Source organism: Aquarana catesbeiana, linkage group LG02, assembly GCF_042186555.1.
Source record: "Aquarana catesbeiana isolate 2022-GZ linkage group LG02, ASM4218655v1, whole genome shotgun sequence".
Taxonomy (NCBI): Eukaryota; Metazoa; Chordata; class Amphibia; order Anura; family Ranidae; genus Aquarana; species Aquarana catesbeiana.
The window spans coordinates 749,812,553-749,837,821 of NC_133325.1; the positions used below are offsets into that span (position 1 = coordinate 749,812,553).

The 25,269-nt window shown below is 42.2% G+C and overlaps 1 protein-coding gene across 5 annotated transcripts in view; it reads right to left on the reverse strand.

The window, feature by feature from the left end:
• Positions 1 to 732: 732 nt before the first annotated feature.
• TIAM1 (TIAM Rac1 associated GEF 1) overlaps positions 733 to 25,269 on the reverse strand; it is a 607,717-nt gene continuing 583,180 nt past the window's right edge. For all 5 annotated transcript variants that reach the window (XM_073617108.1, XM_073617106.1, XM_073617107.1 and 2 more), the window contains 6 exons: positions 23,953 to 24,061; positions 21,552 to 21,610; positions 20,173 to 20,275; positions 16,473 to 16,560; positions 6,958 to 7,130; positions 733 to 4,419 (listed from right to left, as the gene is read on the reverse strand). In XM_073617108.1, the coding sequence (XP_073473209.1) occupies positions 3,917 to 4,419; positions 6,958 to 7,130; positions 16,473 to 16,560; positions 20,173 to 20,275; positions 21,552 to 21,610; positions 23,953 to 24,061 (1,035 nt within the window). In that variant the 3' untranslated portion in view covers positions 733 to 3,916. The remainder of the gene's footprint in view (positions 4,420 to 6,957; positions 7,131 to 16,472; positions 16,561 to 20,172; positions 20,276 to 21,551; positions 21,611 to 23,952; positions 24,062 to 25,269) is intronic.

Sequence of the window (25,269 nt, forward strand, 5' to 3'; positions counted from 1 at the left end):
ATATTAAATATTACACTATCAGAGCATTTTTTTGGCACCTGGTGAGCTTTATTCACTCCAGCTTAATCCCACCGAGGAGTATTTCTGATGTGCCTACCGGGCGAGATTTATATGCTTGCTGTGAATATATATAGAGATATGTTATTGGACTGTTTCCAGAAACAGACAAATGTCTCCAAATTCCTGGTGATAGATAAAAAGAGAATAGGAGGATGCATGGTCTCCCTCCTATTCTCTTTTTATGCTTGCTGTGAATGTTCATCAAAGACACAGGTGTGCATACTGTTTTAATGGCAGCCATTGCATCTGGCAAATGTTGATTTCATGGGGAGGTGGCGGCCGATCTCTGAACACTCTTTTAGGACTGTTTTTTGACATGTGAAGGTGTTGGATCTTCTCTTCATGATTTCTTGCATAAGACTATCTTTTGAATCTGTTTTTTTTATGATCATAGTTATATTATTGATAAAACACTTGCCCAAGTTGCGTTTGCTTGTTACATATTTTATATTTCACATTTTTGTTCACTGGAAATACTGGAGCTGCATGTTGTTTTCTTTTATGTATGAAGCTGCTCTCTCCTTTCATGTTGCACAGGCTGGTCTGGAGAGCGGCGTTTCTAATGATGTTTAACCATCTTGGAACGTTCATATATTAGAAGCATGTATAGATTATGAACATGAACAGATGAGAAGTGCAACACACAATAAGATCTTCCTGGAAACAAACCACTTAATTCCATATTTTATTGTTTTTGACAGGCATTTACAACTTTTCATTCATAGACCTAAAAACATAAAAATAGACCTTCTTTCAGCTTATAAAAGAAATATATAAGAACATTTGACATCGACATGTCATGACAATATGTACATATAACGGTACCTAGAAAAGCACCAGAAATTCCAGTTGTTCACAATGGACCATATCTCAGCTTGGAACGGTACACCACAGGACTGGTCACTGTCTCTGTATATCGTGTTGGGGGCGTACACTAGTGAACCGCGCATGGCATAGTATGACAATAGAATTACGAAAAGAAGAAAAAATAAAATCTGGTCAGAAGCTTTTGCTCATGGATTGCAAGATTCACTGTCACACCAACCAAAATAAGTTGTACTAGGACTGCAAAGCATAGCAAGATTACATCCTCACTTTTACACGTCACAATGGAACCATAGCTAGCATTGTGAATATTGACTTTAACATCTTACCATTCCAGGAAAGACCAGGAAAAAAAGCAACAAACAAAAAGGTTTTCACTTTCCGTGAGGCCCCCGGCACAGAAGATCTTCAGTAGATGTTTCCACCACGTTATCACAACATGAAGATGTCAAACTCTTTTCACAAAATGAACCCTCGAACGTTCAACGTAACGGAGTTAAAACTTTATTAAAAATATAGTGGAGGTCATGTAGTATGGTGAATGGGCTGGTGGGGGGGAAAGGTTAAACTAAAATTAAGAGCAAGTGCATCCAAAATGGTCATATTGCTTTTGGATGGAAGCCAGTGGGTTATATTTATATAACTAGCCAACTTCTTGGGGCACTTGGTGGAGAGTTATCCCCTTCGTCGTTCCTGACCTACCATTACCAGGCCTATTAGTAGGTGTTGCACTCTTGTTGTGGGATTTAACAACTGAATATATTTGATGGAGAATAGAGCATTACACCCTCTTGGCATTGTAATAGCCATGATTGGGAATGTCTAGTGTGGACTCCCTGTGGAGTCCTTGATTAAAAAAAAAAAAAAAAAAAATAGAGGAAGAATTGACCTAGAGACGACCACCTAAAACCAATATTAGCTTGGGATGGTCTTTAAACAGTAGTTTTAATTTGTCTGCTAAAAGTTCCAAAAATGGTTTCCCTGGAAAGAAGATGGTATAATATTTACCTCTCCTGCCACCAGCCTGCTGATCAGACTCTTCAGAAACCAATTCTTCAGGGAATGCTGGATTCTTGGTTCCTCCCCTCCACGCTATGCTCAGTGGTTCATTCCACCAACCCCTACCCCAATGTGGTATTTAGTGACATGTCTATGGGAGACACCACTGAGCATAGCAGGGGACCAGCAAACAGACATCTCGAAGACAGTTTCTTTAAAAAAAATAAAATAAACGGTGGGGCAAGTGGCAGGAGAAATATTTACTTCTCTTTTTTGCATGGAAACATTTTTTTATAAGTATAGTGTGAAAACAAAGTCATCTCCTACCACAGCACCTGGTGTTTACTGGTATTGAGCCACAGTTCAACACAAGTGCCACTTATTATTAAATTATGGTACTTCAATACAAATATACCCTTACGTTTTAAAAGTTTTATTCTCGTGTTGGATTTAGTGGCTAAGCATCTGAACCTCTGTTGAGTTTTTTTTTTTGTTTGTTTGCTATCCGGGGCTTTGTTCACTTCCTTTCCTGCTAACAGCTCCACAAGACAGGAAGTGAAGGAAAAGCTGTGGGAGAGATGGACAGAAATTTAAAATCTGACAGGGACTTCTCTACTCTACTCTACTAAAGAAAAGCATTTTTTGTCTGTGTTGCTACTGGAGAGATCGCCTCACTTCCTGTCTGGTGAAACCTTGTCAGCATGATGGGAAGTGAGAACAAATCTCTCCAACGGAGCCCAGACTAGCAGTAAAAAACTGTCAGGGATTCTAATAATTTCCCAATCTCAAGAAACTATGAAAAAGTTTTGGCTTGACATACACTTTAATATGGTTTTCCGAAGTTATCACTATTTGGAATGGTTGGACTTAAGTCCTTCAAGCATTGCAAACAACATCAGGACGAGGGTCCCGAAGGTGCTACAGGAGGAGAGGATCCAGCTGTTTTTTTTTTTTATTATTATACAGACTGGACCTCTCATTTAAAAAGTAAGGATGAAGCATACAAGTAATGAGATCCCTATTGTAATGTAAAGTAATCCCTATTGGAATGGTTAATGAATTGGTGGGGTCTAAGCTGGTGTCACTGCCACCAGAATGGAAGAATGACTTAGAAAAATTAGGATATGCTTCTTGTAAAACTATGGATAGCTTTATTTTCCCCACGCTCTCTGTATTAAATATATATATATTTATATATATATGTGTATAAAAACTAGTGTGTGCTATCTCCTAAGAAAGACTAGATTATCTGCTTCTCTGAAGGCTTAAAACATAAAATGCCCCTTATCCCCTGGTGTCCCTGGATTAAAAAGCTATAAATACAAAAAAGGAAAAAAATAAAGACCTATAGGCTTTTCTTTTTCAAGTTTTCCACCTCTGAAGAGTTTGGCATCATTACACTTTTTTTTTTTTTAGCTTGACATGTAATTAAAAGTATTTTGTAACATGACTTAAATAACCATTGAATAGGCCAAAAATAAAATAAAAAAAGTAAAACTAGAACAAAAACGACTTTTGCTGCACATATTCCAAACGACCCCTTAAAACACTTTTTTTTTTTTTTTTTTTTTTTTAAATACAAAGCTATAGTAGCAGAACATGTTTTTACAGTGATGGGGCAAAAAGGAATATCAACACAACAAATTTCATAAAACGAGGGAAAAGTGCAGGGAGCAAAGAACAGAGCGATCACAACACAAGTCCCTCTTTTGTGCTCTCTCGACAAGACTCGGCGCTGCCTTGTGTCTTTGTTACCGCTTTTGTACATTACCCTTTTTCTGTCCAACCCTGATTGTTTAATAAATAAAAATTAATAATAATAATGATAGCAGCCCCGACCTGCTAGTGACTGAAGGATGCTGGGCTTATGTAACAGGATTCTGCATTTGCGTTATTGTAACCCAGTACCGCTCTGCGGCCAATTTAGCTGCCAACGTTTTGTGTGCAAGTGTGCAGTCTAGAGGATTACATCTCCACAGTGCATGGAACGTCATCACCTATTCTGACCTGTACAGAGCGATAAAAGTGACTATCAGATTTCTGTGTTTAGTTTCCTGGCTGGTACAAAGTCATCCCGTTTTACCCATATAACTTCTTCGGTGGTGCTCTCTATGCTACCGTTCATTCCAGAAAAGGCAGTCTGTTTCTTAAACTTGGTCATACGGGAAGCGTGAGTGCTCATAGTGTTTTGGACGATGTTATCCATTGAATTGTTGGAGAGGGAAGTGGCTTCGAGCTGGTCGCTTAGATCCTTCTCCATAGAGCCACCTTTGATGGACTCACAGTACTCATCATCACTGCTGAGAATGTCTGTTTCCTTCACGTCGTCCTGCTCCTCGTATTGGGCCAGATCGAATTGCTCCTCCACCCAGCGGTCAGTGTCACCGCTGTTGTTAGTCTGCTGAGGTGGTTTGGGCTCGGGTTCAGGGTCAGGCTCTTTGTCAGGGCTTGTTGAGTAAACTGTATCTGAGTCGATGGTGAAGCGGTTCCTAACGAGGCGTCTTCTCCGGGCAAGAGATCTACTGGGAGCAGAAACTGTACAAGAGAAGAACCAATCAGAAAAAGGAAACTAGACCTTTTTGTTAAAATTTTGTGGAAATTCATTTGCAGGTCTAAACAATGTCTTCCAAAATCTTCCAATGTCACAACAAAGCTTCTAATCCACTCCCTGGTCATCTCCCGCCTCGACTACTGCAACTCCCTCCTCGTTGGCTTACCTCTAAATAGGCTATCCCCACTTCAGTCCATCATGAACGCTGCTGCCAGGCTCATCCACCTCACAAACCGCTCAGCGTCTGCTATACCCCTCTGCCAATCCCTCCATTGGCTTCCACTCAGTCACCGAATTAAATTCAAGATACTAACTATAACTTACAAAGCCATCCACAACCTGGCCCCCCAGCTACATTTCTAACCTAGTCTCAAAATACCAACCTAATCGTTCTCTTCGCTCCTCCCAAGACCTCCTGCTCTCAAACTCCCTTGTCACCTCATCCCATGTTCACCTTCAGGACTTCTCCAGAGCCTCTCCCATCCTCTGGAATGCTCTACCCCAATCCGTCCGATTTTCTCCTACTTTATCCACTTTCAGACGATCCCTGAAAACTCATCTCTTCAGAGAAGCCTATCTGGCCCCCACCTAACTGTACATTTATCTTCTCAAATCAGCACATCCCCCACAGTTATTACCTCTTGACCTTCCCTCTTAGATTGTAAGCTCTAAGGAGCAGGGCCCTCTGATTCCTAGTGTATTGAAGTGTATTGTATTTGTACTGTCTACCCTCAAGTTGTAAAGCGCAATTTAAACTGTTGGTGCTATATAAATCCTGTATAATAATAATAATAACGTAACCAATCCTAAAGGGCTCTCTAGAAAATAGTTAGTATCTTTGCATTTACAAGTACAGCAGTTTAGGGATTTAAAACCCTGCGCTCATCAATTCCCCAACAACAGTACAGAATTCAGCTCTGGTCAAAGATCTAATATGTTTAAAGGGGGCTGACTACTAAAGGGAAATAATGGCAAAGATATACATAGAACTGAACAAGTATCACCACCAGTTGCCCCACCCAACCCCTACCCTGCCCCTAATTCCACCCCTAAACACGGCCACTAAATTAGCTCATGAAATGACATGGTTAAATGTTTTATGCAGAAGTAAGTTACAAAAATAAATATTAGCAACAATATTAACATAAAGCATATTTCATTGACAGTGATAAAATAAGGATAAAATATGATAGGTTACTATAGACACTGTACACATCATTACTGCCTTGTTAAGTAAATATTTTATTGCTATATTAAATATAGCATTAATAAAATAAAAACCAATGAATGATACATTCACCAATTTAGGGTGCAGAGACATTTACAGCAGAGCGGGAGCTGCCAAAGTTAACTTTTCCTATTAACAAGCTGGTGATTGGTTGCTAGGTGGTCTGAGCAACCAATCACTAGTTAGTTAATAAGAAAAGTAAACTTTGGCAGCTCCCGGCCAACCCCCTGCCTCATCCCGCCCCCACCTCATCTAGTTCTTTGCCGACTCCCGCTGTATGCGAGGCCCTAAGAGAATGACAGGGGGCGGAGGCTGGGAGGAGTATCGGCTCCCGTTTAACCCAGCCTGCCAGCGGTGCCCATCCCCCTCCCACCCCACCTTCCGATGCGGCTCCACACTCACCCTAAGCTTATTTCCACTCTCCTAATGCAAGCAGGCGAGTGGAAACTTTGAGGGCTGTATTGTATATACATCCCTTCCCTCAAGCAGCTTACAATCTATGGTCCCCAACTCACATTCATACATACACATAATAGGGCCAATTTAGACAGCAGCTAATTAACCTACCAACATGTTTAAGGCATAAGTGGCGAGTTCTATTTGAACTTCACGGCCTGACAGGTGTTAATCTCCCTCTACTGTGAATATGGGGGAAAAAAAAAAAAAAAACTCATTCCCGGAGAACCTCTTTTCCACATGCATCTGTTTCACAGGGAACCCGGTCATTAAGCTAAACAGCTATCTGCTGGAAGCTGCCATTTTCTGAATTATAAGCAGCATATTATACCTAAGGTCGTAACTGTCTCACAGTGATGCTGAACCACTGCTCCACTGCCCTGGGATCAGCATGCAGTGTGAAAGGCAATCCATGGCAGCCTCCATCAGAAAGATATTTCTATTCCTCTCCGACAACAGAGATTTCCTTAAATGATAGCTTTGTGAGTTATGATGAGCTTACACTAGGTGCTAGTCCTAGGTGGTTAAGACCACCCAGCTCTGCATGCAAAACATTACCTATGCTTCTTCTGTAAGAAACCCACTAGGACTTTTATCTAATACAGCCAAGGCACCCTCTAAGCCTTACAGGCCTAAAAAAACTAATGTCTGGTGCTTTTGGAAGTGAAGTGGCCCTTTTCAAGATAATGGCTGTCTATAAACAGTTTTGGAGACCAGTGTAAATCAAGTTAGTTTGCTTGATATGCAACTTCAAAACAATATCTGAGCCTTGACTGGTATTAAACTGCTTTTGCTGTAAGACATTTGGATGATGGGTGGTGTGCCATAATGTCATTACCTGCTCTGTTCATGGCAGGGCGAGCACCCTTCAGTGCACACAGCCTCTTCCCCCCAAATGGGACATACTGTTGGGAGTTTGGTAAGCTTTCAGTTTTCAGCAGTTGCCGCCTGTGCTTGTCCCGTAGGATAGAATGCACTGCTCTCAGGAACTCCTTCTTTTCAGCTGGAGAACTGCAGAGATAGGAAGACACAAACGTTATACAGGAGGGAGTAGAGCGCTGCTAGAGTGCTCACATGTGCACAAGTCAAAACTGCAAACCATATGATAGAGTATGTATAAATTGTAGAATACTCCTTGAATTGCAGACCTACGATACATGCAGTAAAATATTTTTTGTATACATAGGACATTCTAAATAGATGGCTGTGGTCTAGCTTTCCCTAAGTAACATTAACTCTACCAATCTCTGCTGTCAAAACCTTAGTCACATTCAGAGGACCATTATTCCAATGTAAGAAACATTCTAGAGAGCGTGTGTGGCCTATTCTTTAATGAAGAGCGATTAGGGTTTATGAATAGGTGATGGTTAAATCATGGTCAGTTTTTTCTGCTTGTATTTTTATTTGGGAGCATTGCATTCACTTCCTGTCATAGAAACACGACAAGAAACAGGAAACAAAAGCAACATTTCCAAAAGTGATGGGAAATCTCCATTTTGATATGGATCACAGCAACAGGTGTCCCCTTTTGAAAATTTCCCCTTGCCTCCTGTTCTGGTGACACCTGTAAAACGTTTTGATTTCCTATTACAATTATTACCAGGGCACAAAGAGGGTGAATCTTCCAAAGTTGGACACCAGCAGCAATAAAAAAAAAAATGTAACCGAGGTACCAATCTTCTCCAATAAAAACTAGAAATAAAAGTTTCAGCTTTACATACTTTTAAAGCTAAAGGAAAAGTACAGCCAAAGCTCGTTTGGCTGTAATTCTCCTGTGGATCACAGGAAAGCAGTTCATTCTGCACTCCTGTGACCCATTTTCAGCAGACAGCGGGTTGAAGTCCACTGTTGGCTGATGTCACAGAGACGGTCCAGGCTTGGGCAAGATCACGACCATATGGTTGGGATCTGCCCACATGCCTAGACAGACACCCGGTTCAGTTGGCTGCTCCCGCCACCTCCACAGCCCAGTGCTCCAGTAAGCAAGGGGGACAGTCACCAGCTCTCGTCTCAAGGAGCCCTGAGAACCAAGTAATCTGTGTTTGATCGCTCGGTTCTTGTGGGAGAACATCTGACAGGGGACTGAAGCTGCATCCAGCTAGGTAAGTATGAATCTGCAAAAAACTGATTCCCATACTTCCCTTTTAAAATGAATTTTCAACAAGAATAAAGGATATAAAGTAAATATTCCAAGCTACTGTTTATCACAAAAAGGAGGGGGCTTGAGATGGAAAAGTAAGAGCGAAAAGGGGTATAGTTGTTCGGTATGGCAGCGATCCCTATATAGGTTAGGGGGTAGACATCTAGGGATTGATTTACTAAAACTGGAGAATGCAAAACCTGGTGCAGCTCTGCATAAAAACCAGCTTTCAGAGTTTTTTTTTTTTTATTGGTCAAAGCTTAATTGAACAAGCTGAAGTTAGATGCTGATTGGCTACTACGCACTGCTGTAGCAGAATTTGCACTCTCCAGTTTTAGTAAATCAACCCCATAATATTAAAGCTGACTTTCCATTAAATACGGTATAAAGATCTGCTCAACCATCTCCTCCCCTCCAATGTAAGAGAATTGGTCTTTCCTGTTTTTTTTCTCGGTGCGGGTGCTTTTTCTGACAGGTACCCGCTCCCACTTCCACAATTGTTTATTGGGCGAGAATTACAAAAGTTTGCCTGACTACAACCTCCTGGGAAACGGCACATGTCCTAGGAGGCTGTGGGGCCATGCAAGCTGGCGCAAAGGATCAGATCCAGTGAAGACAGCGCTGGACTCCTAAGCTGTTTGCTAAAAGTCAGCAGCTACAGTATTTGTAGCTTCCGATGTGTTTTTTTACAACAGGACCAAAGTTCCTCTTTAACAAAAGCAGGTAGGTAGTTAGGATGTCAAGAAGTTCTGGAATAACTGAGAGGTCCTGAGCATGGCTCAGTCGAGGATGTGAGGTGAAAGATCCATCTTGACAAAGCCCCCTGCTATCAGGAGCTCTATATGCATCAGGTCTTTCATAATTCCAGCCCAGGTTGACATTGGTGATACATATACTTAAGAGAAGTTCGGGATCTAAGCAAAATAAACTTACATGCTCACCTAGGTGGAAGCAGCATCGCTCCGATGCTGCATCTGTTCCCCGCCGGCTCCAGATCGAGAACTGAGCGATCAAACACCACTGATCGTTCAACTCTTAGGCCCCTATCACACAGGCTTTTCTGATCGGACGCTCCATGCACCTCTATCGCTATCCAATCCTGTCCATGAAATACAGATGGACGGAAACCCTATTTTCCATCTGGCGGATCGGATGGAAATGGACAGGCAGTCTGTTTTCATCCGATCTCCCCATAGAGGAGAACGGGACTCTGAGAGGTCCATCTCTGCACAGTGAGTGGAGACCGACCTGTCATATGCCAGCTCAGCGGATCGATCCCCCACTAAGCAAAGCGGAGTCCACTGAGTGGAAAGCCCATGTGAAAGAGCCCTAATGCCGCATACACACGAGCGGACTTTACAGCAGACTTTGACTGGCATACTTTGACGGACTTTACGACGGACTTTCCTAATGAACGGACTTGCCTACACACGATCCACCAAAGTCCGACGGATTCGTACGTGATGACGTACGACCGGACTAAAACACGGAAGTTCATAGCCAGTAGCCAATAGCTGCCCTAGCGTCGGTTTTTGTCCGTCGGACTAGCATACAGACGAGCAGACTTTTTGACCGGACTCGAGTCCGTCAGGCAGATTTGAAACAGGTTTCATTTCTAGGTCCGTCAAACTTTTGAGAAAAAAAAAAAGTCCGCTGGAGCCCACACACGATCGAATTGTTCGCCGGACCAAGTATGCCAAGTCCGGTCGTGTGTACGCGGCATAAGTCTTCAGGCTGCAGACACCTGGTGAGTGTCAGTCACCGGCTCTCTGCTCTGCCCCTCCAGTGCTTACTGCAGTGACTGGCTGTGAAGGGGGCAGGAGCGGCCGGTTCAGGCTCTCTGAGGGGCTGAGCCAGTTGCTGGTCAGGAATCTGGGTGGCTTTAAAGTTAGGATCCAACTCAGTGACGTCAGCCGACAGTGGACTTTAGCCCAGGTTACAGGAGTGACGAAATAAGTGCACTCCTGGTTACCTACAGGAGAAGTAGTGCCAAAAGACTTTTGGCCCTAATTCTACTTTAAATGCGTGCCATAAACCTAGCAGGTTTTTGTCAAAGCCAGCAGCTTCGAGCCTGAGAACAGGAGAGGGCGCCAACTAAGTGAGAGGATTTATTTAAAAGGTATTAAAAAGGGTTAAAATGCACTCACTGCATGAGGAGAAATAATTACATGTCTTAAGAGTCAAGCCTTCTGTGGAGCCATAGGGTGGTGCAGAGTTTGGCGGGAATGCGGGTAGACGGTGCAGAGATGCGTCAGGAGGTGCTGGTATTATTTCTCTTTTTTTTTTTTAAATAAATCCTCTACACTTAGATGTTGGTGCCCTCTACTGTTCTCTTAACATGTGTGCAATAGGTTACTCAAGACCATTCTAGAATAGCTGAAAATATCTGCCCCCTTTTTGTCAAAGTGGCATTATGGATGAAATTATCAACATAGAGCGATAGTGGTTTTCTATTTTTCAAAATCAAATTGTGCCAAATGAATCAAGGTGACCTATGAGGGACATAAACTGCTGTAGACTGAATTTTCCATTCTTGGCAAAGCTGGATGCCGATAGGTGAAAGAACCTGTAAATTGCTGTGTGTATAGGCAGCATAGTTATTTCTAATAGGTCTATCTGCATCCCTAAAAGCACAGCTTTAGATGTAGTCTAGACTATTATGCACCCTTCTGGTAATCTATAGGAAAAACATCCTGTGGTCTCCTCCTGATTTTACGAAGTTACAAAAATCCTGGTTGACTTCCAAAATCTTATAAACTATTAATACTAAACGAGGTGCCTTATCCTCTTTTTTTCATCACTTTTTTTTTTTTTTTTTTTTTTAAACAAAGGGTTTTAATTTTCTAAAATTATAAATGGATTTTATTGTGTTACCAACTTAGATTCAAACAGTGCATAGCAGAGAGTTTTGTTTAAAGCACTAAATATTTCGTTTTCTGATATCGGTATGCAGGTTATTCCCGTAATTATAGTATTCAGTATTTATTCACACGCCTTTATTTATATTTTTCTTCAAATTACATGTTGATGGACTAACCTGGCCAGCAAAAGCAACAAAGATTGGGACAAACCATAATGCTTTCCGGGGTTCTTAAAGCGATATTAAACCCAACAGCAAACATGTATTATATTGCAGCTTACCAATTCTTACATAAAGTTGCTGCGTTAGGTTTATTTTTGCCCTTATTTTCACCTGGTGATCTGGCCGGTAAGTCTGTTTTTGAACACAAGCTGTCCTACAGATGTAGCAGTTAGAGAGTTGAGACCACTGACAGGGGTGCGTACAATGTTCAGCATTTAAAACCTTTATCCCAAAGGGAAAAAAAACAAAAACGCTTGCTGTAAATTCTTATTAAGTGTGAGCTGGAGTTTGGCTTCATTTTGGCTTCGGGCACAGCTGATCACAGATCAGGGTAAAGGGCCAATCACAGCTGATCACAAATGTCAACACAAGGCTTTTCTTTCCTTCCGCTGAGAGCCGATAACCGGCTTTTGTTAAAGGAGACATCAACACTGATTATCAGTGCAGTCCGAACAGTGCCCACCAGTGCCACCTATCAGTACCACCTATCAGTGCCACCTATCAGTGCCACCTATCAGTGCCACCTATCAGTGCCACCTATTGGTGCCCATCAGTGCACATCAGTGAAGGAGAAAAATTACACGTTTGCAAAATTTTATAGCAAACTATGAAAAATGTTTTTGTTTTGTTTTTTCAAAATTTTCAGTCTTTTTTCATTTATTTAGCAAAAAAACAAACAAAAAAAAAACACAAAACAGAGGTGATTAAATACCACCAAAAAGAAAGGTCTATTTGCGTGAAAAAATCGATACAAATTTCATCTGGGTACAGTGTTGTATGACCGCGCAATTGTCATTCAGAGCTGAAAGCTGAAAATTGACCTGGGCAGGAAGAGGGGGAAAGTGTCCAGTAGGAAAGTGGTTAAACCATGTGAATATAAAGTGACCATTGTAAGCCTCCTTTGCATGTTATAGGGTATATGAAGCTTGTCCCAACCTCTGTCACTTTTCCTGCACAGATTGGTCTGCAGTGTACAAAGGAAGTAAACTTCCTCTGCTGACATTCACCTATAGGTAAGCCTATAAGAAGTCCATTAGGGGCACATGGGTTTTTTTTTTTTTTTTTTGACGCACGTGATTAGAGCCAGAGGCTCTAATAGGCTTCAAAAAGGGTGGACTCGGGGGGGCTCCCTAAGCCCACACAGCTGTGTAATAATAGCAAATGAATATTCACTACTGTCACACTGATCCTCCTCCCGGCCAATCAGGTAACGGGTCTTGAGACCCATCACCCGATTGGCTGAAAGGACAGACATGCGATCCTATTGGACGCCTAGGAGAAGGAGGGAGGAGGAAAAGAGATGGAAGCTGCCGCCCGTAGGAGCCCTGCCCGCCTGCGACCTAGATGGGGTAAGTACAGGGCTGGAAAACAGGGGGGGGGTTGTATGTGCTGATTGTAGAGCTATAGGTCTGTCTCAGTAGGGGACATATTAGACCTCTGCAGAGAGACTGCTGCACAAAGGGTCCTTCTCAGCAAAAAACTGGCAGGGGACAGGCTATTTTTCTCCGGCTGTTGATGCTTTAGAAAAAAAAAAAAATGTAGGGCACTGAAAAGCTTTTGTTTTGATGCATCTGGAATGTGTTTAGCAGAGTACATTGGAGGTTCAATTAAGCTCTAATTGTTATTTATAGTGACAATGCACTGGTGACCGGTAAAGGCTTGTCTTGGATAGACAAATGCTTTTCGGTGCATATGGCCTACATTTGAGATCAATTTGAGAAGTTTCTGACCTGCTTCCACTTGATTTTGTAACGAGAGAAAAAGTAGCCTTGATGTGAACAAAACTACATTTACACAAGCCCTAATATTGTCCACATACAAGATATAAATCAGATTTGTCAGAGTTCTCCATAAAATATTGTTTCATAAACAGGAACTATCTCTGCTCCAAAAAAAGCCACAAAATACACGTGACGTTGCCCAGTAATATCGAACGGATGCTTCATGAAAGGGGAATTAAACATGCATGTACGACCCCAATTGCAAAAAAGTTGGGACAGGGCCATGTTTACCATGGTGTAGCATCCCCTCTTCTTTAAACAAAACTCTGTAAACGTCTGGGAACTGAGGAGACCAGTGGAGTTTTAGGAGAAGAATGTTGCCCGATGTAGGATTCTAACTGCTGAACAGTCCTGGGTTTTCTTTGTCATATTTTTCACTTCAATTTGAGCTATTTTCAATCGATGAAAGGTCTGGACTGCATGTAGGCCTGTTAAGCCCCAGGACTCTTCTACTATGAAAACATGGTGTTGTCATAGATGCAGTATGTGGTTTAGCATTGTCCTGCTGAAATAAGCAAGGCCTTCCCTGAAAAAGACGTTGTCTGGATGGGCGCATATGCTGCTCCAAAACCTACATATATATCTTGCAGCATTGATGGTGCCTTTCCAGATGTGCAAGCTGCCCATTCCACATGTACTAAAGCCCCCCCATACCATCAGAGATGCAGACTTAAACTGAGCACTGATAACAAGCTGGAAGGTCCCCCTCATCTTTAGTCTGGAGGACACAGCGCCCATGGTTGCCAATAGAATGTCAAATTACGATTCGTCTGACCAGTTTTCCACTTCGCAACAAACCATTTTAAATGAGCTTTGGGCCAGAGAAGATGGTGGCATTTCTGGATCATGTTCAGATATGGCTTCTTCTTTGCATATTAGACCTTTACCTTGTATTTTTAGATGGCATGGTGAACTGTGTTCACAGACAGACATTTTTGGAAGTATTCCTGAGCCCATGCAGTGATGTCCATCACAGAATTATGCAGTTTTTTTTTTAATGTAGAGCCATCTGAGGTCCTGAAGATCATAGGCATCTAATATTGTGTTTCAGCTTTGTCCCTTGCGCACTGAGATTGCTCCACATTCTCAGAATCTTTTGATGGTAATATGTACTGTAGATGATGATGATGATATATTTAAAGTCTTTGTAATTTTACATTGAGGAACATTATTCTGAAACCCTTCAACAATTTTTAGATGCAGCTTATCACCGGTTGGTGAACCTCTGCCCATCTTTACTTCTGAGACACTCTGACTTTCTAAGATTCTCGTTTTATACCCAATCATGTTACTGAACTGTTGCTAATTAACCTAAGTTGCAAAATGTTCTTCCAGCTCTTCCTTGTTAATACCACTAACTTTGCCAGCTTTTGTTGCCCTGTCCCAACCTTTTTAAGATGTGTTGCTGCCATAAAAATTTCCAAAATTACCTTTTTTTTTTTTCTTAAAATGGTACCGTATATACTCGAGTATAAGTCGAGTTTTTCAGCACATTTTTTGTGCTGAAAGTGCCCCCCTCGACTTATACTCGAGTCAAGCACTTTTCTGCAGCAAAAAATGTCATTTTCCGAACCGACTTTGGGGCCCCGTTTCTCAGGGCCACTTGGTGCTAGGAACGCCAAATTTGGTATGCTAACCCAGTGGAACTGGGTCCACAACATATCCAAAGCTGGAGTTTCTAGCACCAGGTGGCCCTGAGATACGGGGCCCCAAAATCGGTTTGGAAAATGTCATTCTCTGCTGCAGAAAAGTGCTTGACATTTTCTGAACCGATGTTTGGGTTTGGGGCCCTGTATCTCGGGGCCACTTGGTGCTAGAAACCCCAGCTTTGGATATTTTATGGGGGTTTGCACATCAAATTTGGGGTTCCTAGCACTAAGTGGCCCCGAGATACGGGGCCCCAAAGTCGGTTAAACTGTGTCCATCTGCAGCAATGTCATTTCAGGACCCTTTGGGTTCAGAGACCCCAAATTTTGGCTGCAGCTAGGGGGCATCTAGGAACCCTTAACCACCGAGTTTGAAGTTCGGTGGACCTATGGCTGCAAATGGGCACAGTGAGGCTGCAAATGGGCATTGTTGACCCTCTTTTCCACTTACAGTAGTTGTGCATTTCTCACTCTCGTCTTATACTCGGGTCAATACGTTTTTCCCATTTTTTTTGTGGTAAATTAGGGGCCTCGACTTATACTCGGAACGACTTATACTCGAGTATATATGGTACATTTTCTTAGGTTTAAACATTTGATGTTTTCCATTTTCGATTGTGAATAAAATATTGGTTTATGAGATTTGCATTGAGTTCTGTTTTTATGTAGATTTTACACAGCATCCAAACTTTTTTAGAATTGGGACTGTAGTTTGTGATCAAATATCCCCACGTGGATAACAAGACACAAAAACTGGTGAAAAATTTCCAGAATTAAAAAAAAACAAAAAAACAAAAAAAAACAAAAAAACACTAGTAAAAAAGTCCAGAACTGTCCAGAACTGGAAAAATGTAAATTCTATAAGTAGACTTCACTGGTGACGTTCCCCTACAAAGATCTTTTTTATACACGATCTTTCTTAGATAAATGGAAAATGTTCTATTTCATCTGATCACTGTCTAAGGGCAGCCTAACCCGGATTTATGAAACATTGGCAGAGGGGAAAATGCTTGCATTGTCAGTCCTTGTCTGAACTCTCAGCACTACGAACTCTCAGTTCCTGGTTTAAGGGAGAGCTCATCATGTTAACCCTTTGGTGCCAAAACCTCCTTTAAGGGGTTTCAGATGCCGGGAGGCGGAGATTATGATCACGTGACTGCTGTGATTGGCTGCCACAGTGTTCAAATGATCGGAAAGCTCCCAATTGCAAGTAGTGATCAGGAGCGATTAGCCGTCAGTAATTGTGCTGGGAATGCTCTCTCAGCGAGGCTGTATTTACATTCTGGTACGCAAATATGCAGCTTCTCTGCGTTAAGGCCCACCCGCCGAGAGGCCACATATTTGCGTACCGCCGGCGCCCAGAGGTTAACACATAATATATATATTAGCCTAGGTTCACATTGATGCTATTTGGCATGCGATTTGCCAGCAATGGCACCGTCCGAATCGGTGCGACGCTGACTTTGCAGTGCCACACTGATTCCCAAAAGAAGTTACTTTTGGCGATTTCGAGTGCGATTTCAATAGACATCTGTGCAGGAACCCGCACAGATGTCTCTGAAATCGCCCCCGAAGTCGGACTGTCATGCGGGTATGAAAATGAATTTCAATCCCGCAGCAGTGTGAACCTGGGCTCGAAGTAGTGCGTATTTCTTAGCGGTCTATAAATCTACAAATCTCTCTTTACAATAGAGCTGAGCCCACCTGCTGCACAAATGAAAAGCCCTTTCTGGTCTTCCCTCGGATTCCGACTTTACATGAACAATTTCACAGACGGAGTTTGTTTCAGCATCTAGTGAAGGAAAAAAAAAAAAAAAAAAAAAAAAAAAAAAAAAAAAACAATACAGGTTACAAAATGAACTGAAAAGAAGTAGTAAAATCAAAGACATATCAATGGCATTGGATGCATGTCAAGCATGGTGCACTACCATATTGTAAGCCTGGCAAAGCAGACCATTTACTCCATTTCTGTCCACAAAGTTGAATGCCAAGCAAACAGTTCTGCCACCCAACACAGCCCCATATGGCAGCACAGGAGGTTTTTCTTTGTTACAATTAGGGTATTGTCCCAGCCCTCAGCCTGTGACTGGACATGGAAAGGAGAAGCAGCAGCACATGATGAGCTCAGTTATGTTACCCCCTTCTCTCCTTCTCCAAGTATGCCTCTTTTGTTTGAACATGAGCACTGCAGCACAGCTGATTCACTCCTTGTGCTGCTTCTCCCTCTCCTAGTCTGAGCTCTGCTGTACAGGCTACTGCAAGAGGTTCAAATAAAGGTACATTTACTGCTTGCATCTTTTTAAAAAATGTTAAAGCAGTAGTAAACTGTTGGGTGTTTTTTTTTTTTTTTTTTTGGTACCCTGAAAGGTAATGTCATAATGTGCTAGTTTAGAAGATATTTCCAGTACCTATAGGTAAGCCTTATTATAGGCTTACCTATAGGTAAAAGTCAGACATAGGAGTTTACTCCCACTTTAATGTACTTATGAATTCAGAGCTGGATTCATTTGTGTTTCAGATCTGGCTGTGGGTTCAGCCTTAAAGCGATTGTAAAGGGATTTTTTTTTTTAACAAACATGGTATACTTACCTGCTTTGTTTTGCACAGAGCAGCCCCAGTCCTTCTCTTCTCGGGTCCCCTGCAGGTACTCTTGGCTCAACTGCCCCCCCCCCCCCCTATAGAAGGGGTGCCCAACCAGTAACCCGCGACCTCTTGCCCTGGGATGGCGGGTTGGCAAGCCCAGATTGCAGGTTGCCAACCCGCCATCCCAGAGCATCAGTGTTTCCTATTCCTACAGTCTATCAAAAAAAATAAAAAAATAATGTAAACTGAACATGAATTTTAATCTTTTTTTATATAAATTAAATATTTTAAATTTTTTCACAGCAAAAGAAATTTTAAACAGATATAAGTGTGCAGTGCCATTAAAGTCCATTCCCTTCTTTACCTACCTCCTACATAAGTTACACCTGTTTATTTGCAGTTTTCTATTCTCTACATTCCTTCAAAGTCCAGAATTTATAAAGCTCGCCGGAGCTGTCAGAAAACAGGGGGCGGAGAGCTAAAAATTACACTCCGCAGATCTCAGTGAGGAGAGCTCTGAGAGTCGATTGGAGGGAAGGGACATACCCCCCTTCACACGGCACACAGAAACAGAGCTGAGGCTGTCAATCACAGGCCCGTGGGCTGGAGCACCCCATCCCCCCTGTCATTTTTTTATCTCTTGGTGTCAGTAAAACTTGTCAGTAGTGATTAATGCTGATAAAAGAGGAATGAAGCAGCAGAAATGAGACTTAGTGCTCTGGATTGAGACAAGTCCACACTATAGAGGGGTATGCTTGACTCATTTTTCAGGTCTGAGGTTTACAACCACTTTAAAAACAAAACAAGAACAAACACTTTGAGAAGATTGTTTGCATTGCACATGTAATTTTTTTTTAAATGTTTAAGCTTTACTTTGTTTTAGGGTTTAAATGTTAAAAGTTTAAATGATGGGCTAAATTAAAAACATTGGCCAGTTTCTGACCACCTAGTTGGCAATATTTATCCTCTCTGGTAGTTGGGACTGTCTGGTAGGCTGGGTTCAGACATGTGGTTCGTGCCTGGGGTCCGATGTGTACCTGCACACCAGTTCCGGTGCGATTTGGGTCTGAATTTTAGCCTGAATTCGCACCTAAACCGGACGCACAGGACCCTTTTTCAATCCGGACCGCGGCCGCCCCCGGACATGTGTGAACCGGCTCCATTGAGAGTCAGTCACACTCGCATGTCATGCAAATGGGATGCGGGGCAACCGCATCCAAATCGCATATGTGTGAACCGGGCCTCAAAGCACTGCACGTGTGTCACTGATACAGTTCTGTCCTGGTACTCTGTTACATAGTAGGTGAGGTTGAAAAAAGACACAAGTTCATCAAGTCTAACCTATGTGTGTGATTATATGTCAGTATTACATTATATATCCCTGTATGTTGTGGTCGTTCAGGTGCTTATCTAAATAGTTTCTTGAAACAATCGATGCTCCCCGCTGAGACCACCTCCTGTGGAAGGGAATTCCATATCCTTGTTGCTCTTACAGTAAAGAACCCTCTACCATAGGTGTGCGCAGCCTATTGCATTAGGGTGTGCACCCCAAATGTATTAAAACCATGGACAGTGGCAGTAGAGCAGAAGTTGGTGCCAGTAGGGCAATGGACAGTGTCAGTAGTTTTTTATTTTTATTATATTTTTAAATTTAAAAACATTTTTTTTTTAGGAGCCCCATTCGGGGGCATTGGTGCAATAGCAGCAGGGGGAATCGGCGCCTCTCAAGGTGATTCGGGTGTGCCCAGGCACACCCCCTGCGCACGCCTATGCCCTCTACGTAGTTTAAGGTTAAACCTCTTTTCTTCTAATTTTAATGAGTGGCCAAATGTCTTGTTAAACTCTCTTCCGCAAAAAAATTTTTATCCCTATTTTAGGGTCACCAGTATGGTATTTGTATATTGAAAATATTCCCTCTCAAGTGTCTCTTCTCCGGAGAGAATAAGTTCAGTGCTCGCAACCTTTCCTCATAACCAAGATCCTCCAGACCCTTTATTAGCTTAGTTGCCCTTCTTTGTACTCGCTCCATTTCCAGTACATCCTTCCTGAGGACTGGTGCCCAGAACTGGACAGCGTACTCCAGGTGCGGCCGGACCAGAGTCTTGTAGAGCGGGAGAATTATCGTTTTATCTCTGGAGTTGATCCCCTTTTTAATGCATGCCAATATTCTGTTTGCTTTGTTAGCAGCAGCTTGGCATTGCATGCCATTGCTGAGTCTATCACCTACTAGGACCCCCAGGTCCTTTTCCATCCTAGATTCCCTGTTGACTCATGAGAGGGCAGGCACATGGCCCGTCACCCGCCTGCCCTCAGGGAAATCTGCCATCTATGGCCAATCTGCCTTCAGGGAAATATCTAAGCATCCAAGGAGCTGGGATTTTAATGTGCGTTCATACAAAGTAGCGAGAGGACAAAAACAAACATACAGAAAGCTTGCTGGCTCAGATTAGGCTGCTCACAACGACTGGGATACCCTCCTGTGGGTACTCAGCAGGTAAAAAACATGCACCAATGGAGGAGCACCAGATAAAATAAATACATGGAATAAATGGAGCTTTCCTTTGTGAATCTACACAGGAAGATCATTTCTGGACTAGGAGAATTACTGCCCAGCAGAATCTGGCCCCTGAAATCAATAAATTGATTTGGACGCTTTATCTTTTGGTCTGGCACTCCTTCCATTGGTGCATTTTTTTTCAGATAAATATCTTTTCCACCTATGATCAATCTGCCCTCAAGGAAATATCTACCCATCTATGGCAAATCTACCCATCGTCTGACCACAGGTTGTTGCCCCTTGTAAAGATCCTGTAAGCATTACCTGATGTAGTGAGCGCTCGCAGCTGCAGAGCTTCTGTAGGAACCATATGTCTGAAGCGGAATGGATCGCGGTCTTCAAACATGGAGGCTCTGTGTGATCCACCCTAAAAGTCAGGAAAGAACGACATTTCAAATGACTTAACTAAAAAAAATGAGAAGCAACTGTAATAGGTTGCGTCTACCAAGCTTTCCTCTGGGTGATTATTCAATTAAAGCCCAATTGAAGTTAAATTATTTTGTGTGAAGTTAAGTATAAGGTATAAAGGAAAACCCAATTATGCCTTTTATGTCTGGCTTTTATCTTCTTGCTTAAAATTAGTTCAAGCCAGTGGGATCTGTAAACACAGGAATAAAGCTGCAGAAAAACACGTCTGGAAGCAGCAGATTCTTTAAGGTGGTCTAACACTCTTACCCCCTTCACCGCTTAAAAGGAGTTGTGAAGTCTCAATGAAGGTGAAAAACCTTTTGTGCTACAGCTGCCCCCCCCCCCCCCTTTTTCTTACCTGAATCCGTCCATTCCAATGACGAGCACGAGCCCAGCAGCTCCAGCCGCTGTCTCGGGTGCTCATTGGATAGATTGAAAGCAGCGACAGCCATTGGCTCCCGCTGCTGTCAATCAAATCCAGTGACTCGGGAGCCGGGCCAAGTCCTGCCCTCTGTGTCAATGGACGCAGCAGCGGGACTCAGGAGCGCGCCCGCACGGTTGCCCCCATGGAAAAGGTCCCTCTGTGGGGGGGCAGCCGATGAAGAATAGTAGGGGCAAGGAGCGCCGCCGGGGGACGCCAAAAAAAGAAGGATCAGGGCCGCTCTGTGCAAGACCCTTTGCACAGAGCAGGTAGGTAGAACGTGTTTGTTATTAAAAAAAAAAACAAATAAAGAAAAAACCTTTACAATCACTTTAAACCAGCCATTGATGGATTGAATCATAGCTGGTTCAGCAGGGACAGGCCGAAATTCGAGCCATCTATGGGCAGGCTGGTTGTACAGAAGTCGACCCATTGATCGACTTTAGTACAACCAGCCTGTCAGATTTTTTTTTCATGTGATCACTGTTGGTGCCGGCAGAACACAATTGCACTGTGAGAGGGATTTCCCCATCAACACTGACTGTGTTAATGAGGGAATCAAGCAATTTTCCTTCAATTGCATTATCTACGGGCTGCTTTAATTCCAGCTACATCTATCCAAAAAGCAGAAAGCATTTCTGACAGAGGAGCAGTTGCTCGGACTCTGACAGAGGACACGTTAGACTGCTGAGAGAGCCCACCTTTCTATTGAAAGGGTGATTTTTCCCTAAGTTTAAGGGGTGTTCTATATCTTTATGTACTTATCCCAGATCTCCCCTGAAAATTTCAGATTACAGGAACACAAAGCACGTACAAGCTTCTTCTTTTGCTTGGAGCTGTCCTTGTACACCAATACGACTGCAGTCTTAAATACTGGAAAACAGAATACAGATATTTTTAGTTTCATGTTCTTTCAACAAAGGATAATGCTTAGACATTAGAACATAGTTAAAGTATCATTAGGCAAGACAGTGGATTGGGTTCTTCAAAAAAAAAAAAAACACCACTTTATCATCATTAGTGGCACATTGATGAAGATCTGTGCTCTCCCCTTCTATGAGTATAGTTTTATAGTTGGCGAGGTTCAATAAAGACATCAGTCCATCCAGTTCAACCTGTCTGGGTGTATGAGTGTGCATGTAATTATGTCCCTACCAATTCCCATACCCCTGTATGTTGCGTTCACCAAGATGCCCATCTAAGAGCTTTTTGAACTTATCTACTCTCTCCACTGACACCAACAATTGTGGAAGGGAGTTTCACATCATTACTTCAACAGTAAAGAATCCCCTACGCAGTTCTTGTCCAACCTTATTAAAAGGCCCTTGGTTTTCTTAAGTGACCTGAGACTGAATAGTTTTTTCCCTGTATTAGAATCACTATTTAGTTATTTGAATATTGCAATGAGGTCACCACTTAAACATATCTTTTCCAGGGAGAATAAGTTTAAAGTGGTAGTAAACCCTGTACTATCACTTGTACCTACAGGCAAGTCTATAATAAGGGTTACCTGTAGGTACAGTGAATATCTCCTAAACTTGCACAATTTAGGAGATATTAAGAGTACATGCAGCCGATGACATCACTGGCGCATGCTCTCTGAAGCTCCAGAGTACAGTGCAGCTACCACACGCATGCGCCCCCGGCCACCCATGTAGCCGGAGGCTTGGGGAAAGAGGTCATCCGTCTCAATGGTGACAACGCGGCATACTGGAGGGCTTCGTTCTAAGGTAAATCTATAATAATGTGCTAGTATGCGATGCAGACTATCATATTATGACATTGCTTTGCAGGGATCTTTTTTTTTTTCTCTTTTTTTTTCCATTTACCAGCGATTTACAACCACTTTAATCTCTTTCATCATAGCGGAGGTCCTCTAGTCCCCTTATCAGTTTTTGACACTCTCCAGTTCCACCACATCATCACAATGTTAGTCTTTTAGCATTCTGCAAAACCTTTGAGCCCTAAATGGCTTACATTGCTGGTGGCCCTACTCCCAAACAGAGAGTTGTTTAGCAAGAAAGCCAATTTAAAAATATATTCCAGTGTTTTTATTTTTTTAATATAAAGATTGATTAAATGTTGTTTTTTCCATGCTGTCTACTTCAGACTGGTTGCTATGGAGAAAAACAGAAAAAGTTCTCATCTTAGACAAGATAAGAAACAAGGAATAATGTGAAAACTCCATATACTATGCAAGTCCACCCCAAAGGGACTCTTGTGGACAACTAGTTCAAAATACAATTAAAAGGCAATTTGTTTTGTTTGGGGGGGGGGGGGTTGGCTAGAGTGGAGAGGGATTAGAAGACCTGTCAGCTTTTTATTGCTGCCTGTGTCCCCATGAGGGAGATTCACCCTCTCTATTTGTCCTGTTTACCATTATGGCCAAAAGTAAAATTAAAAGAAAATCCCAAACTTTGGGTTGCCCCCAGAAGAGAAATAAAGGGGATATCGTCCAATGAGGACACCAGTCCTGACGACACCGATGATAACCAGGATTCCTTCACTTTAGAAGGATTTTCTCACACTTCCCATTTTGGCTATGGGACATGAAACCTTCCCAATGGGACACAGATGGCAAATATAAATCTTACAGAGGTTAAAACCTTTCATTCTATCGTAAAATGAAAAAAAAAAAAAAAGTTTTTCCTTTGGTTCTACTTTAAGGTCTTCAACATTGTCCCATCAGAGATTCCTGCCTCACCTTCTCTGAGAAATTGAATTACACCTCCTGACATACATAACACATTTTTCTGTGAATGTTCCATTCAAATAAAGTTAAGGTTTCATGTAGAGGAAACCTCTTCTACAAACCAAAGATTGTATGGACAACCGACCCCTAAAGCATCATATAAACCAATCCACCTTCTTCATATTGAGCATCACAATAGGCAGTTTTCAGTTTTTTTAAATTAAAAGGAACTTCCCACTTAAATAGCTGTCACTGGAAGTGGAACAACCCCTCTATTAATGTTCTGATGACAACTCAGAATTTGTATCTTCCCTCCCATGCACTCCTTACAATCGGCACCAGGACAGATTGACAGATATTGAGGGTTGCCTTTCTCAGGTGTCATGCAGACCACAATTAAAATCTGACAAGATTTCTAAACATTCACAACTCTCAAACTAAAAAGAAAAACATTTTTTGCTTTAGAAACACTTTTAACACTTTATTTGCATATAGTGTAATGTATTGAAAATGTCAGGCCTACCAAAGGTTGCCAGTTCCGGATCCTTTTTCCACTTGCCAAGTGATGTCGGAGGGTTCAGCCATACAACTGTACTGTGCAGTAATAAGTCTCCCATTGATAAATCTGCAACCTATAACAGAGAAAAGAATAGCTTGTTAAAGGGCATGTTCTTAATAGAAATAAGTTTCTTTCCTTACAAACGTTGATTTGGCACTGTCCCTACTGTCCTCTATTTAATACTATGCAAAGGCTTAAAGCAGACCCTGCAATACAATACAAGATCTGCATATAAATTCTGCCACCCTTAACATAAAAAAAAAACTAATGTTAGTAGCTGCAAAACAGTAATGGTCAGAAATAAAGGTTAAACCTTTTTTAACCTGTCCATGGCACTGGTCCCTATATAGTGTTCAGGCTTCACTCATCACGGTGGGCATATCCCTGAAAGGGTCTTCAGGGTCTTGATTCTACATGGCCTTGGACCCGTAGCAACCTGTGGCTGACAACACGCATTGCACTAAGTGGTGAAGTGAGTACCGTGCAGTATCCAGTACCCGAAGCAACATTTGTGTACTGGATACTGCAGCCATACCCAGACCCTTGGTATGGCTCCCAAGGTTTTACTGGGATTGCATTGATCTGGATGCACTGCTTCTACTTTTATTAGAAGACAGTGAAGACTTTATTGAAGAATTCAAAGAAAAAATAATAAATGAGTTAAGCAAAGAGTGATTTCTCCATAAGGGAAAAAAGGTCCATTACTTTAGCAAAAAATGGAGTGAGGGGTGATAGAGGACGTGGCCTGAGGGCATGTTCTTAAAAGTTTTTCCAGTACCCAATCACCTGAATGTATGAGCCTATAACCCAGGGTCTGTGAATACTCTTCCTGTCTCCTGTACTGTATGATTAAGATAGTTAGATTTATGCTTACCTCACACCCCTATTTTTTATGCAATATACAGCATCGCCATTTTCTCCAGGAATCTTCCCAGAAGAAGTATGGCATCATCCTCGCCTAGCCATTGAAGGCGAAAGATGGGCGTGAGCCAAGTAAAAAGCTAATTTTTTTCTTTACAGGTTCCCCTTTCCTTTACAGGTTGCTTTCCCATTAAAAACTGGCCACACTAAGCAGAAGAGCACACCCTGGTCAACTATGTGGACTCTCCTCCAATAATCAGACTTGTCCTGACACTCCCCCGCTGCACAGTCATTCACTGGGAAGCTCAGTGTGTTCCTACTTCCCCTGCCCCCCCCCCCCCCAGCTCTTATGCATCTGAGAACAGAGCGAATGTGGTCATTTATTTTTAAAAAAAGGGAAAAAAGGTATTTACAATGTTT